General features: G+C 38.8%; 7 protein-coding genes across 7 annotated transcripts; 4 read left to right on the top strand and 3 right to left on the bottom strand.

Moving 5' to 3' along the window:
- Positions 1–22: 22 nt before the first annotated feature.
- WALSEDRAFT_48824 (hypothetical protein) lies at positions 23–5,311 on the bottom strand. The gene is made up of 8 exons (XM_006960307.1): positions 2,651–5,311; positions 2,469–2,606; positions 2,231–2,422; positions 1,960–2,175; positions 1,770–1,913; positions 1,062–1,726; positions 883–1,018; positions 23–837 (listed from the first exon to the last, which is right to left on the bottom strand). Exons 1-8 carry the CDS (start codon positions 5,243–5,245, stop codon positions 52–54), a joined length of 4,872 nt encoding a protein of 1,623 aa, XP_006960369.1. The 5' UTR covers positions 5,246–5,311; the 3' UTR covers positions 23–51.
- A 547-nt stretch (positions 5,312–5,858) lies between these two features.
- On the top strand, positions 5,859–8,084 carry WALSEDRAFT_61393 (hypothetical protein). The gene is made up of 9 exons (XM_006960306.1): positions 5,859–6,880; positions 6,929–7,163; positions 7,209–7,355; positions 7,403–7,488; positions 7,535–7,548; positions 7,596–7,711; positions 7,759–7,842; positions 7,890–7,965; positions 8,012–8,084. Exons 1-9 carry the CDS (start codon positions 5,884–5,886, stop codon positions 8,051–8,053), a joined length of 1,797 nt encoding a protein of 598 aa, XP_006960368.1. The 5' UTR covers positions 5,859–5,883; the 3' UTR covers positions 8,054–8,084.
- A 51-nt stretch (positions 8,085–8,135) lies between these two features.
- Positions 8,136–15,016, top strand: WALSEDRAFT_61392 (DUF663-domain-containing protein; the record flags this gene model as incomplete). The annotated part of the gene is made up of 7 exons (XM_006960305.1): positions 8,136–8,249; positions 8,299–8,451; positions 8,498–11,009; positions 11,056–11,216; positions 11,264–11,980; positions 12,027–14,653; positions 14,698–15,016. The coding sequence occupies 5 exons, from the start codon at positions 8,136–8,138 to the stop codon at positions 11,648–11,650; spliced, it is 3,327 nt and encodes a 1,108-aa protein (XP_006960367.1). The 3' UTR covers positions 11,651–11,980; positions 12,027–14,653; positions 14,698–15,016.
- On the bottom strand, positions 11,840–15,076 carry WALSEDRAFT_30270 (kinase-like protein; the record flags this gene model as incomplete). The annotated part of the gene is made up of 4 exons (XM_006960304.1): positions 11,840–11,980; positions 12,027–14,653; positions 14,698–15,025; positions 15,074–15,076. The coding sequence occupies 4 exons, from the start codon at positions 15,074–15,076 to the stop codon at positions 11,840–11,842; spliced, it is 3,099 nt and encodes a 1,032-aa protein (XP_006960366.1).
- Positions 15,077–15,100: 24 nt separating this feature from the next.
- WALSEDRAFT_70488 (hypothetical protein) lies at positions 15,101–17,924 on the top strand. The gene is made up of 4 exons (XM_006960303.1): positions 15,101–15,133; positions 15,195–15,352; positions 15,398–15,913; positions 15,960–17,924. Exons 1-3 carry the CDS (start codon positions 15,112–15,114, stop codon positions 15,404–15,406), a joined length of 189 nt encoding a protein of 62 aa, XP_006960365.1. The 5' UTR covers positions 15,101–15,111; the 3' UTR covers positions 15,407–15,913; positions 15,960–17,924.
- On the bottom strand, positions 15,374–18,423 carry WALSEDRAFT_61391 (hypothetical protein). The gene is made up of 3 exons (XM_006960302.1): positions 18,104–18,423; positions 15,956–18,052; positions 15,374–15,910 (listed from the first exon to the last, which is right to left on the bottom strand). Exons 1-3 carry the CDS (start codon positions 18,410–18,412, stop codon positions 15,431–15,433), a joined length of 2,886 nt encoding a protein of 961 aa, XP_006960364.1. The 5' UTR covers positions 18,413–18,423; the 3' UTR covers positions 15,374–15,430.
- On the top strand, positions 18,417–19,414 carry WALSEDRAFT_48813 (Orotidine 5'-phosphate decarboxylase). Its single transcript, XM_006960301.1, has 3 exons — positions 18,417–18,607; positions 18,660–18,771; positions 18,821–19,414. The coding sequence occupies exons 1-3, from the start codon at positions 18,437–18,439 to the stop codon at positions 19,324–19,326; spliced, it is 789 nt and encodes a 262-aa protein (XP_006960363.1). The 5' UTR covers positions 18,417–18,436; the 3' UTR covers positions 19,327–19,414.
- Positions 19,415–19,458: the final 44 nt, after the last annotated feature.

Genomic DNA, 19,458 nt, shown 5'->3' with positions numbered 1-19,458 from the left:
AATATATAAATGTCTGTATAGTATGAAAGTATAGGTCATCATGCAATTAAATCAGTCACTTTCCATTGCTTCATCTTCGTCACTATCAAGAGTATTCATCTGATCGCCTATATCATTCATTAGATCAAAGTAAGCTTGAATTTGAGCTTCATGGTCAGCATCGCTCTTCATAGATTTGGTAGCGCCAGGAATTATATCATAAGGTATCTGTTTGACTTCATCCCTGCTCGTTATCTGTCTATCACCAAATGTTGATTTCTTTTTTGGTTTATATTCAATGAATTGCTTGTCAGTAAATCCATACATTGATTTAAGATTATTTCTGACAGCTATGCAAATTGAATATATAACACTCAACCTTCTTTCATTTTGGTTGGTATCAGCATTTTCAATATCATCTCTTAATTGTTCACCATGTGTTGCGATATAAGTAGATAACATCCTACCGACGAATAAAACATCCTCATTGTGTTGATAATTGAATGTGAGAAGGTTATCAGCAATGAAGCGAGACAACTGAATGCTATGATCTGTAACAGTAGTCGTCGCTGGGTTTTTATCAAAGAATCTAAGTATACCACTTAAGAAATCGAGCTTCGCTGGTCGCTTTTCGCTCATGAGTCCAAACCAGGTTTCGAGAAGTGCACGATTGTTTCTCATCCCAGATAAATTTCCCGTGATCAGGTAGTGGTAATCGAATGCTTTTTCAATTGTAAGAATGTGGTGAGTGTTGAGAACAGATGCGTATTTGTTGTATAATGTCACATGTAAATCTCTTGCTTTTGCAGATATTGCGCCTGAAGGACTAGTTTGAAGTGCAACGAGCGTAGGTACGAGCTATGAAATGGTTAGTGTTTACTTCAAGTTCATCAACAAACATACATCTATTGGGTGAGTCAGACCTTGTTTTACCACATACCCCAAAACATCAATAGCAGGTAAACTCGTATTGGCCGTATTAGACAAAGCCGATGCGAGGATCGGTTTAAGGTAGCGTTGTAAAATTCGTGGACCGACACTATGATTGGTTAATATAATTTCTTGCAGAATTTCCAACATACTTTGAATCATTCAGTTGGTCCGCATCGCCGATAAGATGCTCCACTGTAATTGCATTCTGTTTAGCATCAACTTCGTCAACCTTCGCATTTTTCTTCTGTTCATCAACTTTGAGATATTCTTGGAAAACAAGGAGCAATTGGGAATGGTCTATTCTCTTAGTTGGACTTGTATCAGCAAATACATTATCCATGATTGCGATTGATTCCTCTTCGTTCATAAGATAAGGATACCCGACAAAGATACATCCCAAGCCACGTAAACTGATAGCTTGTATTGCTGGATCGTCCACTACCCTTCTCACATCGATTAATAATCTCCAAATTAAATCTTGTATAGCCACACCCCTTTCATTCTCTTCTGGTGCTAGCGACGCAACAAGTTTGTCAAGATCGCATGCCGCATTATAGTACTGCTGTTGTGCTCTTCTACTAATGTTCATATCGTCATAGTTACGAACACTTTCAAAATCACAGTGTTCGACCAACAGACCCATAATAATTATTAAAACTTTACACTTCGAGATACCATCTACTGTGCGTGTCCTTTCATCTAAAAGTTGATGTGTTTCGAGTGCCGCTTTCATAAGCATTCTTGAGAGTGATACGAATGCGTAAGTATGAGTGTTTACGACACTACACAAACAAGCTACTGCTTCGGAAAGTGCCTGACTCTATCAGTAAAAATGGCAGAAGTATAGCCAAACTCACAGCAATTCCATTATTTGGTGAGGAGATTAATGGAAGTAAACGATCCTGAAGATCCGCAGTAAGCTTTGTTGATGATCTAGAGAGTAGTGGTATTATCTTCTTGAATACTTTCAGCGTAGCTTCAGATGTGGCCTTCTGTTCAGGCTTGGGAGAACATTAATTTCGAACAGATTAATATGAATACACTCACAGTTATACCATTAACAAGCAAAGGCAGAAGTTGTTCAGCTGCTGCTCCTCCAACGACACCTTTAATAGTGCCCGCGAGGACAAGTATAGTCCTGACACAAGCGAGCAGATCAGAGTCCTCTTCGTTATTGTCTATTCTTTCTATCAAAACTGCAACTACGTGTTTGAAGCGATTTGATATTTGCAATTGGTGAGATTTTGGGTGTCTGCTAACAATCTTGTAAAATCAAGTTAGCAACTAACTTGTTCTGGTTTAGCAGCTCAGGACTAACCTTTTCCATAGCTTGTTCAAGTAAATTGTAGCGGTCTCCAAAAAGTTTAGTGACCTCCATCAAGACATCCACTACGCCGTCAATAGAAGCGACCTCCTCGTCTGCATCAAAATGATCGTCTTTGGTAGCTTTTGATGATTTTGTGATTTTTAAGTTGAGCCAGAGGTTATCAAGTACTTCAAGTGCGAGGTCCTACAACTATTTAAAGAAATTCATCGAAACATTGGATTGTGCTCACTTTAAGAAGATCATCCTCATCGACAATACGCATGCAAAACATCTTTCCTATTTCTGCCTTTCTTTCCAAGTCATCCGTCGAAACGTAAATGTCTTTCAGGAGTTTTACAACGCGTTTCCTAACGGCTGGACTTTCATCCTATGAACATGAGTCAAATGTGTAAAAACAGCATCATTACTTACATCAATTCTATCACTGACTATTTCAAAGTAGTCATTAACAAAGCCACTATCTATAGTCAGGTGCTTGGACAAAACATCAAGAGCAGCATCTCTGACACTTGAAGCGACATCCTTTACTCTACTACCAATACAATTTTGAATCCTTATGTCATTTAAAAGAGTGTTATCACTCATAATTGCTAAACCTAGTGCTTTAACTGCTCTGGCACGAACAGAGACGGATTTTGATGTGAATGATTGAATAATTACGTAAAGAACAACGTCTTGCATTTTCTGAAGAGGAGATAATGAAGTCAATTGAAGCGCAGTATTTTCAAGCTCATCCATATTTTGACGATCACGACTAATCGCATCAAGGTCATAGTCATCTTCTATCCAAATTGAATGAATATAAGTGAGCAACTTTTCCTGGACAATTGATTGTTCCTTTAGTATTGCCTCACTTTCACTGTTGTTATCTACTTTACTTTGTGATGCTTTGAGACCCTTTACGACATAATAACCCCAACTAGATCCAAGGAGTTCGTAAGCAGATATACACAAGTCATCTTGTGAGCCATTGATGAAAAGAGTACCCATTAAGGTTTGATGGATTGTGTGCAGACGACTTAATTCATCGAGATCACCATTCCAAACAGCTCTCTCTATGTCAGTTAACTGAGACAAGCTGGCTTTTTCATTGTATTCAATTCTTTCGAGGTCCACTTGCCTTAACTTTGCAAAGATATTTCCAAAGTGATCTAATGCTATTGATTTTATATTGACCACTTCAGTATTGGACGTAGTGTTGTCCTCTAATACGCTACGTTCCATTAACCTGAGTAGAATGAGTAACAACCATGATGCACCTTGCCATTCAGGTAAATAGAGAACGGTAAGTGTGTCGTTAATAAGATTTTCCAATATGAGTTTATAATCTGCTTCATGCGAACTTTTTGATGATTTTGATTGGCAAAGGTGAGTGATTAATTGATAGCAAATAGCCTGTGCAATATTGGCAGTTGCGTATAGAGAGCTCTCCCACAATGCCACTTCGGATTTCACGAATTCAGTGTAAGCTTCAGTCTTTGTAGATTCCTCAGCTTCCTCTTCAAGTACATTGAGTTGGTGTTTATAGCGAAGATTGTTTATCTTCTCATAAGTACTGTGTGAGCATGCTTGAACAAGTTGAAGAAGTAATGCGGAGAGTGTGTATATCGTTTTACCTGATTTAAGTTGGTACTGCCTGCTCTGCTTCTTCAACTCTGGAAGCTTGATAGCTGCTGAGAGAATTTCATCGATGATCCAATTACGTTGAGCATCATAATTGGCAAAGATGTTTTGAATGAGAGTTAATGCTATGAGTCTCAATTCACGCATTCCATTTCCACCTCCAATAGGCGAGAGAGCGTTCTTTACAGACATATCACGTAAAGATGTTGGTTCAGCTACGAAGAATGGCCCAATGGAGATGTATGTAGCAGTTATTAATACGGAATCACCCAAACTGACATGTGAGAGGCTCATCAAAGCATTCAGTGATGGGATTACCGAAGTGATAGTATTGAATAATATTGATAGTGGCTTCTTAATTGGTTGAGGATTTTTCCTTGCAGCGTATGCAAGGATATTAGATGGGTTGCTATATCCTTCCTCGATGGCTTCAACGTATGCATAAATTGTCTTGTTCAAATGATATTTGAAAACAGATAAGCAGTGCGATAGTATATCTTCGAAATATAGTTGCTTTGGAAGTTGATCAAACTTCATTATCAATAATATACACTCTACCGCGGCGATAGACTCCGTAGCTAGATGGAGGTTGTCAATAGATTCGTCAAAATCGTCCTGGTTTTCGGGATTCCAAACAGACAATTTATCACCGAGCATCACACTCTTGTCTAGTATTTTGATCAATCTTGCAAGTTTCGTAACCAATTCTGACTGTGTTGTTCCGTCAAATTCGTTGTTAGCAAGTTCAAGGATTGAGTTAGGTTTACTAGCATAGAGTTGGTTAAGATACGATGAGAGCTCCTTTGTAATACTTGGTTGCAGAGATCCATCACCTTTGATACATTTGGTATAAACCTTGGGAACTTCTGAGTCTGAAATCAAACTATCTTCAGCATCAAAAATATCTGAGATTAATTCTTTCAGCTTTTCAAGCGAATGTTTGTCTATAGAGGTAGTAGATCCATCTGTAGTTACCACTGTTTTGCGTTGTGGCATCGCTTTAGACATTCTCTGCAGGTGCGAGTTCTGCGTCACGATTCTCTCCATGAACTTATCGTCAGTAGAAAGCGGAGTAGCAGACTTTTCAAGTTTCATCTTCTTCGGAGACACTGGGTCCTCGAACTTGACTTTCTTCTTCGATAGCGACTGCTCTTTTACGTTTTTTTCAGGACTCTTTTCAGACCTTATAGATGGACTAGTAATTGGTCTCGGCTGGCGCTTCATAACTGGTGATTCCTCAACTGGAGCCGAGCGCTTATTTGACTGTTTTGGTGTCTTAATCTTTGGTTTAGACTTTGCGCTCGAGGTATTAGACTGAGGTTCATCCACGGGATGCAGTATTTTGTTCTTTAAAGCATATAAGTAATTCTTATCGTCTTGCATTGATAAGGATATCTCAGCATTACTAGTATTCCTTGATTTTGATTTCTTAGGTTTGAACGAGATCGGAGGTATTGATTTATGTACATTATCAGCTGTTGAATTTGGTATTCCGAAACTGAATTCATTTGGGTTGTTTGTGATTGGTAGATCTGTTGGTACTTTGATATTGCTATTGATTGTCAATCATGACATAATAAGTCAGAAAGAATAAGAAAACTTACGGGAATAAATCGTCGTCTATGTTCAATTGATGCTGCCTCTTGATAATATCTAGTATTTCATCATCTTCTGCTGAATTACTATTCAATAGAGTATCTAAGTCAGCTTCTGATGGCTCAAATGTAGTTGAATGTAGAGATGATATAGATGTATCAGTTTCTGGGAATAAGCTGATATCTAATTTATAGGTCATCTATCTATATCTCGTTGTTTATCTCCCACTTACTTTGCGAAGATGGTAAAGTAGTCGGTAGAGGATAGATTGAGAGGATATCGTTTAGATTGTTGATTGATTTTTTATTGTTCTCCGTCTGTTGATTATTAGGACCACCGTAGAATGACTTTACTGTGAATTTACTAGTCATCGTTCTCTACTAACAGTGATGTCTATTGACGAAAATGAAGAAGACCTTGGTCCTATGCCAATTCTAGAGCAGCCTAATAAGAAGAGGAGAGTCTTAACACATGAATCTACCTATTTGAACAATCTCCCACTCAGTGATAGATACACGAAATCATTCATGCATAGGGATAATCTACTTACGACGTCAACAACTAAAACAAACTACCTTATAACAACATCCGCTGAGGGAAATATCAAGTTCTGGCATAAAGAACCTAAAGGTATCGAGTTTAGAAAGCAGTTCAGAGCTCATTTGCAGTCAATTATTACCACAGCTGTATCAAACGATGGTAGCTTAGTAGCAACCTTCTCAGACGATAGCTCCATAAAGGTCTTTGACGTCGTTAGTTTCGATATGATCAATATGTTTAGTTTGGATTTCACGCCATTAACATGCGCTTGGATACATAGTCCTAGTCAGGGTGACTCTGTTTTAGCTATTACCGACAAGAACTCATCAGCTATTCACCTATTCGATGGTAGAGGTGACGGCAAACCGTTCCATACACTCACCAACATTCACAACAAACCAGTTAGCATTATTAGATATTCAGATATATTCAATACTGTAATTTCAGCGGACCAGGGTGGTATGATAGAGTATTGGTCACCAAATGAGCCATACGAGACACCAAAAGATGTACCAGGTCTATGGGAGTTCAAATCTTCGACCGACTTATACGAATTCAGAAAAGCCAAAGCACCCCCAACCTCAATTTCACTTTCTCCTGACTCAACTCACTTCGTTGCATTCTCTATCAGCGATAGAAAGATCAGGATATTCAATTTCCTAACTGGAAAGCTTACACGCAAGTATGATGAATCACTTGAAGCGGCTAGTGAGATGCAACAAGCAGGTACAGCAATTTACAAGCTCGATGATATGGAATTCGGAAGACGATTGGCTTTAGAATCTGAAATTCAAGAAAATGAACAAGCTGTTGCTAATATGAATGTCGTCTTTGATGAAAGCGGAAACTTTATCATCTATCCTACCCTGCTAGGCATTAAAGGTATGTCTTTTCTATTGGACGATACTGCAAGCTAACCTAGCATCCAAGTTGTCAACATTGTAACAAACAAAGTTGTCAGAGTTCTAGGTAAAGATGATTCTATCAGATTCTTAAACGTATCTCTTTATCAAGGTTCGCCATCAAAAAAGGGTTTCGTGACGGCTCAAATGGCTGCTTCCGATAATCCACTCTTGGCAGAGTCTCAAGCTCGTGACCCTATACTGTTCTGTACCGCTTACAACCGTCCCCGTTTCTACCTTTTCTCAAACGCAGATCCCGAAGGGTAAGTCGTCAATTTTTATCTCATGTGATTCTCATAAGCGCGTAGATCTGGTGATCGCGATGTCTTTAACGAAAAGCCTACACAAGAAGAGCAGGCTATGTCCGTTGCACCTGCTCAGAAACAAATAAAGCAAAGACCAGCGGCTAGCAAAGCTGTTCTTCATACAACACTGGGTGATATTACTTTGCAATTGTGGGTTAGCTTAGATACATTTGCTCATTGCTGACAATGTAAATCAGATTCCCTGACAAAGCACCAAGAGCTGTTGAAAATTTTACAGGACATGCAAACAGTGGATATTATGAAGGTGTTATCTTTCATAGAGGTTTGTTTTATTAACGTAACCAGTAAAAGCTTACAAACAATTCTAGTCATACGAAGATTTGTAGGAAGAGGTTGTTTGTTTTATGATTACACGCTGACGCGAAGCAGATGCTTCAAACAGGAGATCCTTTGGGAGATGGTACAGGTGGTGATAGCATCTTCGGACACGATTTCGAGGATGAATTCCATCCAGATTTGAAACACGACAAGCCATATACATTGAGGTGAGATTGACATTCATCATTATGTTCACCTTCTAACGAATGTAAAGTATGGCGAACGCAGGCCCTGGTACTAATGCCTCACAGTTCTTTATTACAACCGTTCCGACGCCTTGGCTTGACAACAAACATACGTGAGTTAAAGCTACCAGTATAAAAATTTATTAACTAAGAAAAACAGTATATTTGGTAGAGCGACAGCAGGTATGGATGTTATACATAAGATAGAGGAGTTGCGTGTCGATAGAAAGGACAAGGTGAGTGTATATCAACCACGATTATCACGCTGAGAAGATTATAAAGCCAGAGGAACCCCCTCAAATAAGTAGTATATCAGTAGATTAAAATATAAATTGTAAAATTCAGCTTAATAAATCAATTATTATACAATAGCAATTTCTTCTCTACCATCAACCATCAAGTCAGGATGGAAGATAAACCTGCAAAAGCGCATCAACAAGCCCATGCGGGTAGAAAAGCCGAAAAGAAGGCTAAGAAATTAGAAGGTCAGAATGGCAGAGAGAAGCCAATCAACCATAAGGTGCGTATACCAGACTGCTAGATATCTCATAGTTTAACAGCAGAAATAGGCTTTTATTAGCACAAATATTAATACGCAGAATAGAACTATTATGAGAAATGCTGAGAAGTCCCAAAGAAGACTGCATGTTCCTATGGTCAACAGAACACCAGGGATTGATCAAGCGCCACCAGTGTTAGTTGCAGTAGCAGGTCCACCGGGTGTAAGTTATAGATCTGTAGATTATACTTCAACTTATCAGCCCACAGGTTGGTAAATCTACTCTCATGAAATCACTCATCAGACGCTACTCTAAGCATACAATAAATGATATTAAGGGTCCAGTCACTGTAGTAGCAGGTAAAACTCGTCGTATCACTTTCGTCGAGTGTCCAAACGACATTAGCTCAATGATTGATATTGCAAAAGTTGCAGATTTGGTTTTGATGATGATAGATTGTACGACTGGTTTTGAGATGGAAAGTATGGAAATGCTTTCAGTCATGCGTACACATGGTTTTCCAAAAGTTATGGGTATCCTATCACATGTCGATCTCATAAAGAAGCAAGCACATTTAAGAGCACAAAAGAAGAGACTGAAACATCGCTTTTGGACTGAGGTTTACGCAGGTGCTCGTTTATTTCAATTATCAGGTGTTATCAATGGTAGATATCCTAATAATGAAGTTTTGAATCTCACTAGATTCATAAACGTGATGAAATTCCGTCCACTTGTCTGGCGTAACACTCACTCATATCTTATGGCGGATAGATTGGAAGATTTAACTGAGAGAGAAGCCATAAGACAAAATCCTACCATGGATAGAAATGTTACTCTCTATGGATATGTCAGAGGTGTTCCACTTAAGCAGCAGACAATGATACACATACCTGGTGCAGGCGATATGAGCATAAAGAATTTACAAGCTTTAGAAGATCCATGTCCACCACCAACGAAAGAAAGTGAAAAGAAGAGAAGATTGGCGGATAAACAACGTTTAATACACGCTCCAATGTCAGATTTAGGTGGTGTTCGTTACGACAAAGATGCAATTTGGGTTAGAATTAATGGTAATTTTGACAAGAATTCGTCAGAAGCCAAAGGCGAAGGTGAAAAGATGGTTATCGATCTTCAAGATGCGCCTTCAACTTTGGAAGAATCTATCAAAAAGTCACAGATTCGCTTACTTGGTGGTTCATCAAAAGCACTTCAAGCTGACAAGCAAGAGGATTCAGATGATGAGCATGGTGAAGAAATTGACTCAAATGCTGAAGAAGAGGATGAAATGTCTGACATGGAAGATGATGATGAGCAAGTGGATGATAAAGGTCGTACAAATATGCGTAAAGGTCGCTTCTACGAGGGTGGTGGGGACGATAACATTCAAGAGGATATTTCATTCGACGATAGTGACTCTGAGGTTGACTTAGCAGATGAAACTGGTCATTTCGAACAAGATGATGCCGGTCAGCTCAATCTTGAAGAGGATGAAGAGGATGATGGTGAAGATGTACCTAGATGGAAACAAAAAATGGGTGAACATGTCTCACTCGTGGCTAAACAATCCAAAGAGAGAACAGACCTTATGACATTAATCTACAAGTCTGATCTTACACCTGAGCAGATTGTTTACGGCGATGACACAGTTGAGGACGCCGAAGAAGAACAAGACGATGATGATTTCTTCACTGTAAAGAAAGCTCCAAAGAAGAACCCATTCGATGGCCAAGCTGATCTGAATCACGAACCAATTAGTCAAGATGTCGTAAATAGATGGAATGACGATGATATGCTTGACTCAATTCGTGGATTGTTCATCACCGGTTCGGAAGAGGATAACGCTCAAGAAAACAACTCAGACAACGACGAAGGCTTTGAAGATCTCGAGGATGAGCAGAATGAAGAAGAGGAAGAAAAAGATGATTCACCTGAATCACGTGAAGAAAAACGCTTGAAAGCCATTGCTGAGAAGAAAGAAAAGCTCAAGAAGAAGTTCGATGAGCAATATGATGACGATGAAGACGGTGAAAAAATGGATTTCTATGACGAGCGCAAGCAAGAAATGCAACAACAACTTGAGAAGAATGCTGAAGAATTTGAAAATGACGATCCGGAAGTTCGCCAACAAGTTGAAGGATTCAGATCAGGTACTTACGTACGTATTGAACTTGACAGTGTACCATGTGAAATGGTTGACAAGTTCAATCCATCTATACCAATCATTGTCGGTGGTTTGCTACCAATTGAAATGCAATTCGGTTACGCACAATCTAGATTAATCAAACACAGGTGGCACGGAAAGATCTTGAAGACTAATGACCCACTTATTTTATCACTTGGTTGGAGAAGATTCCAATCAATACCTTTATACTCACTTGAGGATAGATCTATTCGTAACAGAATGTTAAAATACACACCTGAACATGCTCACTGTTTGGCTTCATTCTACGGTCCATTGGCAACTCCAAACACAGCATTTTGTGCATTCAACACACTTTCTAATGAAACACCTGCCTTTAGAGTTAGCGCCACTGGTATTATCTTGGATAGTGATAAGACAACAGAAATTGTCAAGAAATTGAAATTAACTGGTACTGCTATGAAGGTGCATCACAACACTGCATTCATCAAAGATATGTTCAACTCTTCATTGGAAGTTGCAAGATTTGAAGGAGCTCAAATCCGTACAGTTTCTGGTATAAGAGGTCAAATTAAGAAAGCGATTCATAAACCAGAAGGTGCATTTAGAGCTACATTTGAGGATAAAATTAAGATGTCCGGTGAGTAAAATTATATATCTATTATGTCTATATTGACAATAATAAGATATTATCTTCTTACGCGCTTGGTATGGTATTCAACCACGGAAGTTTTACAACCCAGTCACTAGTTTAATCGATGATGATTGGCAAGGTATGAAGTTGACCGGTGCTATTAGAAAGGAAAGACAAATAAAGACACCATTGGATATTAATTCAGCTTATAGAGTGGGTTTTAATAAACCTAATAATACCTTTACTAACTTCCTATACAGCCTGTTGTTCGTCATAACAAGAAATTCAATCCATTAAAAATACCTAAGCACTTGCAAGCTGAATTACCTTACGCATCTAAGCCAAAATTAACTAAACCTCAAAAGAATGAAACATATATGCAAAAGAGAGCAGTAGTTATGGAACCTGAACAAAAGAAGGCAATTGCAATTATACAACAAATGAGAGCAATTGACAAAGATAAAGGTGCAAAGAGAGCAGCAAAGAAGGATGAGAAGAGAGAAGAACGTCAAAAGAATCTTGAAAAGGTTGAACAAAGACGTCAAGAACATCGTAAAGATGAACATAAAGAAGCTATGAAAAAGTTAGGTATAAAACGTGCAATTAGTGAAAATAGCGGTGGATCAAAGAAGAGACAACGCAATTAGATTTTTTTATTTAAAAAATTGTAATTGACTTATTTATTTGTAAAAACAATAATTGATAGAGAAATAAACAATGAGTAATAATTCTCCAAAAAAGTAAACGAGAAAAAAGATTATATTCGTATCTGTTTTGTGGTATAAAAAAGCTTTTTGCAAAATTCCAACATTCAATCAAATCGTAAAAGCCATAAATTACTCAGCCCATGGTGCTATCCATGAGAAACCTGCGAATTCAGCTTGATCAGATTCTGTGAGTTGACCTTGAACAGGCGTGAGTGTTGGTTGTTCTCTGGTAAATTCAGTATCGAAATTGCTGATATCAGTTGCAGATCCCTTTATATATTGTTAGATTAACAACTAAGAATATAATTAAACTCACAATAGATGGTCTGAAAGGTGGTGGAATACGCTTGTTGAGAACGTCATCAAAGTTGACATCACGGAAGTATGCATGTGATTTAATCTCTTCAGCATCTGATTCACCAGCACCTAATCTCTTGGTTGGGTCTCTAGTCAATAATCTTTGAAGTAAACTGACGCTATCTCTTGGCATATGAATTGGGTAAAGTGGTTCATCTTCAAGGATTGCATCGAAGATTTCATCTTCATCATCACCTCTAAATGGTGATTGTCCTAATAACATTTCATAAATCAAGACACCAAATGCCCACCAATCAACTGCTCTACCATATCTTTGTTCTAATAATATCTCTGGAGCCATAAATTCTGGTGTACCGCAGAACGTTGAAGTTGTATTTCCGAAGAACATATTTTCTTTACATAAACCATAATCAGCAACTTTAACGTGACCATCAAGTGTGAGAAGAATGTTATCCAACTTCAAATCTCTGTAAACTATACCCTCTTGATGGAAATATTCTAATGCTAATAAAACTTCAGATGCGTAGAATTTTGCTTGTCTTGGTGTAAATTGTTGTCTTTGAATATGTAACATTAAATCACCACCTGAAACGTATTCCATAACGAAGTAAATTCTAGTTTCAGTTTGGAAACAACTATGCAATCCTAATAAGAATGGATGTCTTTGCTTAGCTGCTGATAAGAAAACTCTCTTTTCTGATCTGGTTGATTCAACTTCATCATTTTCAATAATGAATTCTTTCTTTAAAACTTTAATAGCAAATAATGATGAACTACGCTTCTCTTCTGCAAGCATAACTTTACCAAAGTTACCTTTACCAATAACAGCGATAAAGTTGAAGTTGTCTAAACCAACTTTACGTTGCACGGCAGGAGCTACTTGTGGAGCTTTAGGTGTAACTTGTTGTTGCTTTTGGAATTGTGGTGGAGGTGCCCTATATGGTTGACCTGGGTGTTGTCTGCTATATGGCGTTGGTGAAGGTACTTGAGCTTGAGGTTGTTGTGAAGGTGGTGGGTATGGTCTAGGAACCTCAACTCGTTGTGGCTTAGCTTGTGGTTGTTGTTGCTGTTGCCTTGATGGTACTTGGGGTTGTGTAACTGGTAATTGTGGTGAAGTGATATCCATCTTTTGAGCACCTTTTTCAATCTCTTCTGTTGTCTTTTCAGCATCATCAATTTTTTCGATTGATGGTGTCTTTGAAGGTATTGGTTGTGGTTTTTGAGTTGGTTGCTTCTTTGCCGCACCAATTGCTTGCATTTGACGTAACAAGCTATTAGCAGTAACCATGGACATACCACAGAAATCTGGTAAAAGATGCGCACATTCAGCGTGACACGTTACTGGACAATCTGAACATTTTCTTGCTTTCTTTGATAATGGGTTGATAATTTCACCACAGTGACAACACCAATTAGGAGTCAATGAACTGATTGGTGCTAATCTGTGTGGGATTCTGTGCTTAACTTTATCTTCATCCTTTTCACCGGAATCTTGTTTTGAAACACATTTTGTGACGACTTTCTCATAACAACTACGATGACAGGTATAACGACAATCGTCACATCTATAAACTCTACCATCAAGTACGAAATCTTCACAATAAGCGCATTTAATGACGTTGGTAATAAATTGTTTTTGTACGAATGCATGTCCGTTCATTTCATGTACTTGACCCTTACGTTTACGAACAGCACCTTGTCTACCCAAACCATTGTTCTCTGCAGGACGTTTACGAACGTTTTGCTTAACAAAGTTGAGTTTGAGAGCGATTGCGCCAGCTGGTTGAATTGAGAACCAACCTTCAACACCATCATCATCGAGTCTAGGTGAAGCTTTTGTAATTGATTGAGTAGGATCAAACTGAGATTTTGGTGAGAGGTCATTAGGACCATCAACAGATGATAAGCTATCCAGTTGTTGACCAGGTCTATCTACGCTGCCTTGTTGGTTCATACGCTCAAGTAAAGCAGATGCTTCAGCGTCAGCTTTCTTTCTACGAAGTTCTTCAACAAGATCGGATACTTTGATCCACATTAAACCGATCGGTACACCTGAATCACTTGCACCTGCTTGACGTTCGTGAATTGCTATTTCGACTTCATTGATCTTGTCAACAGGGACTTCAAAAGACTCGTTCCATTGATTATGGCCAGTTGATCTAGAAGCTCTAGTCTTTACAGGAGAGGTGTCTTCACCAACTTTGATAAGAATTAAAGTTTCAAGCGCAGGTTGACGATGATGACGTGAACTCTGATTTGAGATCAACTTATGATTCAAATCACGGGCTGACTTGATTTGAATCTTGAGTGTACCTGAAAGTGGCTTGCGAAGACCATCTACCTTTGCAGGTTCATCAACTGCACCGGAATCTTCGGAGACGGGCGCGACGTATAAATTTTGGTAACGACGGAGGGCCTGTCTGAGAATAGCCATCTTAGCGTCAGATTCGATTTTCTTAAGTTGTGTTTCTGAACGCGACCGTTTGTCGCCTTCTGCAGAGTAGAGTTGAGCCATTTTCTCTATGCCCGCTTTGTAATGTTGTTCACGAGCGAGCTTGTAGTCTAATTGGTGGAGCATCAAGCTGACCTTTGCGGGTGTGTATGGACAGTCCTCTTTCGTGAGTTCTATGGAGATGTTAGGGTATGATTATGACGTGAGGCTGGCTTACCAAAGTTTGAAATCTGGGTCTTACCGACACGCTTGGAAGACTCCCTTTCTATGGGCTGGCTAGGAGGCTGATCGCCGTCGCCTGGGACTTTTGGTAGTTCGCGTTCGAGCAGTCTCTTCCTGCGCTCTACCAAATCCCTAAGGGTATCCTCGAAGAAAGTGACGTTGCGCTGGGCTTCCCTGATCTGTGTCTCCACGAGAGACCTCGCCATAGCGTTACCCATGTGAGCGTTTCTCATCTTCTGGGCGCTATCTAACATCGTACGCTCAGTGGAGAGCTTATAATGGACGGATTTAACCTTATCATCAAGTTCTTTGCGTTGTGAATCCTGAGTGTTGTTAATTTAAGGTATTTTTATTTTTTTATTATTATTTACCATTTTCACTCCTTGATGGTTTTGGTTGAATAGCGACGATGTTCGATTCATTAACAAACCGTAAGTATTTATATTTCTAATATAAATTATAAAAAATATTAACCTCTGTCTCTCTATACAGGCCCAAACACCGTTCCACAGAAGCAACGCTACGCTCAGGGTAGATCCGAGTTCACTCACTTGAAAATGCCACGTTCAAGGCTCTACTATTACGGTTACTTAGCTGTATTCGGTACCGGTATGGTATTGACCGCTAATGGTATCAGAACTCTCATTCAAGTAGCTCTCGTCTTCTTTCTAGTAACTATCTAACTATTCATACAGGGAAAGTAATTTTATGTACGAAAATACACAAATTTAATCATAATTTGTTGAATCTGAACTTGCTGAATAGCCAGATAAGCTCCCAGTACGCTTCTTCGAGTATCCTTCATTATTGTTACTCGTGCTATAACTAGTAGGGCTGAAAACTCTCGTCAAGCCAGCACCAAAGTTTGTAGCTGATCTCGGCTGCGTAGGCCTCTTCACGGGCATTCCTGGTTGTGAACTTTGTGATCTAGACAGCACCGGCGTTGGAAATCCCAATCCCTTCTCTTTCGCCTTCTTTGATGATTTCATCAATTTTGGTGATTCTGAACGTGATGAATTGTTGCTAGTCGCCATATTTAACGCCGCACTATGAGGTGATGGTGCTAACGGCCTATACGATGATACGTGCACTTGTACAGTCAATTCTGAGACTAAATCCATTATTTGTTGCATTCTTCTCCTCGTTTTTAATGGTAAGCGTTTCATTTCACCTAATCCCTTAACGAGTGAAGCCATCCAGATCACCATCTTCGAACGAATCAATAATCATTATCTTTATAAAATCATACTCACCTTGTTAAACGTAGACGCATTTTCAAATAATTCCCTCACAGATTCTTGGTCTGCAGCCTTTAAACCAATCACGCCGTCTTGATTACTAGCTTGCTTAACCACATTTAAAGATTTACTTAGCTTATCCGTCAACTCCTTAGCTTGATTGTTTTTGTCACGAAGTTCAACCATAACTGGATCAACCGCTGATCCACCGGGACTGAAATCATGAGAATAACTATTATCAACATCTTCATCAAGCACGGGCCAGAAGTTAGTACCAACTACAATGCAATTTTCAATTAATTCAAGTAAATCCTCAGCGTCATCCTGGATTGTACTCGTCGGCGTCTGTGGTGTTACTCGTAAGGTATCCATTTGAGGTTCAGGTGAACGTGAGGTAGGTGTACGAGGATCTTCAACAGCTTTAGATAAGTATGGTAGATTATCTGTATTATCAGATTTACCACTCTTATTCATATTAACATAATCAAAATCTGCTTGAGTAAGTGAAACACCCTGCCTATACATTCTTTTAGTGCTTTTATCAACACTTCCTCGAGGTTTTGATTGTAATTGTTGTAATTGAAGTTGATTTTCTTGTTTTGTAGGTAAATGTTTTGATATTACTTTCCATACATTGGCAATTTCTGACATTGAACCATATAAAGTAAGTATAACACTTCTCAGAACAACAGGATGTACATATTGAACATCATTAACAAACTTGTTTGCTATTCGCGCTCTTAACTCAGATATCAATGGTGAGAAAGCCGCTGAAGATATTTTTACAGCTTCCATTATAGCTTCAGATCTGGTACTTAACTTACGACTATCAAGCGCATCGAATAATGGTTCGAGTCCTTTACCAGCTGAATTAAGTAATGGTATTATAAACAACGCGAAATTATCTGATGTGAGACTAATCAATTGATTAATCGCTGAATGAGTTTGCGATAGTGCAAACAACAAACTATTCGCTGCATCAACAACAATATCAGTGTTCGAAATGCTTAATGGTGAAGGTGGTGTTGGTGTATGTCTATGCTTAAAAGTGGAACTAAAATCTGATGATTTGATAGCTAGCCTTTTAAGGTGTTCTATATTTCTCGTGATTGGTGTCATGACTTCATCATTTTGTGATTGCTGAGATTGTGAGGATGTTTCAGAAGTTGATGAGGGAGCTTGGAAGCCTAAATTTGATATAATATGACCATTGCTAGTTTTTGGTAGATTTGGAATTGGTGGAAGATCGACACTCTCTTTCCTTTCAACCGCATATGTAAGACTATCATTCGTTGTTAAGGTGTTGTTTGACAAAGGCGTTGGATCCGTTAATATTCTATTCGTACCATATCTCATATTTGGAAGACTCTTCTTAACTTTCAAGCCTTCTTGATTTGGATTGCTACGCTTAGGAAGTATAGCCGAACTTGAAGCATTTCGGCCATGATTAGAAGCATAATCTGAGTTGTAGATGTCGAGTGTAGGTGAAAAATAGTGATTACGGCTGTTTGAATTGAAGGTGGTTGACGGTTGACTCAAAGAATCTGGAGAAGTATGCGTAGTCGAGGGGCTAACCAAACCAGGAGTTGGTGGTGTGGTACCTTTAGACATAGGAAATTTGAAGCCAGAGTTCCCACCCAACACTCTGTCTTTCTCTTTCGGTAGTGGTGGGGAATGGATATTTGAATCACCAGAAAATGAATTTGTGGATTGCCTTCTACGATGATAATCACTGTCTTCATCAGTTGTGTAAGCACCCTTCAAGGCCTGCTTATCGGCGTGCTCTTTTAGCCAATCCCTGAGCGCCCTCACCCAAGCTTCCATTTCAACGTCTAATTTATCCTTATCTGAGTCATTTTTCATTGATACAGCACTTTGTGCTTGCTGATTGAAAGATTCTACAGCGGAAGAAGGTGGCCATTCGATGGGATTTGCGTCAATTTTAATGATACGTAAGTTTGTGAATCTGTGAATGTAGGTGGGTATTTTGGTGAGTTTATTCTTTGATATTGAGAATACTTTCAAGTTAACTAGTGTACCCGGATCTTTTGGTAGTTTCTTGATCTTGTTTCTACCAAGTTCGAGTATTTCCAATTGAGGCATTTTAGTGAGCTGTTAGTAAACTTAGCATTCTGATAATGTTATATAATATCTTAAACCTACAACTAGAGGGAAGCTGGTAAACATGTTTGCTCTGAGGTTGAGATATCTGAGCTTATTTAGATTGAGTATCCTATCAGGTAGCCTGGATAGCCTATTGTAGCTCAAAGCTAATCTACAAGTATCTTTTTGTATTAAATCTAGGACTTCTAATGGTATAGCGTCAATACCAGCTTTGGATAGATCCCAGGTATCGACCAACTTAGAATCCTGTTGTACTACACGTTCAACAACCTGTATAATCTCATCCTTTGATAGGTTTATCGATGATTTTGACGACACTTTTCTTAATACTTTGTCATCGCCAATCATGGTAGTGGCTTAAGATATACAGTGATGAGTTATTTTGATAAGAGAATAGGAAACCAATCTAGCAAACTATCAAAGGATCTTCTACAGTTAGTAGAACGTAAACAATCTAATTTATGCGTCTCCGTCGACTTCAACACCAAGGACAGTCTTCTTAAGATGGTTGAGGCTGTTGGTCCATACGTTTGTATGATAAAGGTTCGTCTATCATTCATTTACAACCTTACTTGTATTAACATTCCCCTTATAGACTCATGTAGACATTATCAGCGACTTCGATATCGATTTAGTCGAAAAACTCAAAGAGTTATCTGTTAAATATGACTTTTTAATCTTTGAAGATAGAAAGTTCGCCGATATTGGTGTGTTTATCATATTACTATCTTCTACAGGAACTCATTCGACATTCAGGTAACACTGTCTCACTTCAATACAGCTCAGGTGTGCACAAAATAGCTGACTGGAGTCACATCACAAATGCACATGCTCTCCCAGGTGATGGTATTGTCAAAGGATTGAAGAAAGTTGGTTTAGAAAAGGGTAGAGGTTTGTTATTGCTAGCTCAGATGTCTTCTGAAGGTAGCTTGGCTGTGGGTGACTACACAAAAGCTTCATTGGCGATGGCACAACGTCACAAAGACTTTGTTATCGGTTTCATTGCACAAGAAAAGCTCGGCGGTGAAAATGATGACTTCTTGATTCTCACACCAGGTGTGGGATTAGATGTCAAAGGTGACGGTATGGGCCAACAATACAGAACACCAGAGGAGGTTATCAAAGCCGGTACAGATGTCATCATCGTTGGTAGAGGCGTTACAGGCAGCCAATCAACCGTTGATTACCAAAAGGCTGCAGCAGAAGCTCAAAGATACAAAAAAGCAGGTTGGGAAGCACTCACAAAGGTTCATGGTTTGTAATAAAAAGGAAAATATCTTATAGAGCATTCTACTATAAATCTTTGTATAATGTGTCTTCTAAATGGCATTAAGTTCATTGCAATTTCAGTCTTACTTCACATGTCGTTCTATGTTAAAGTGTGCATTATGAAT

Source organism: Wallemia mellicola (genome assembly GCF_000263375.1).
Source record: "Wallemia mellicola CBS 633.66 unplaced genomic scaffold WALSEscaffold_26, whole genome shotgun sequence".
NCBI lineage: Eukaryota > Fungi > Basidiomycota > Wallemiomycetes > Wallemiales > Wallemiaceae > Wallemia > Wallemia mellicola.
Note: the sequence above shows the minus strand (reverse complement) of the source record. Positions and strands in the feature narration are given on the sequence as shown.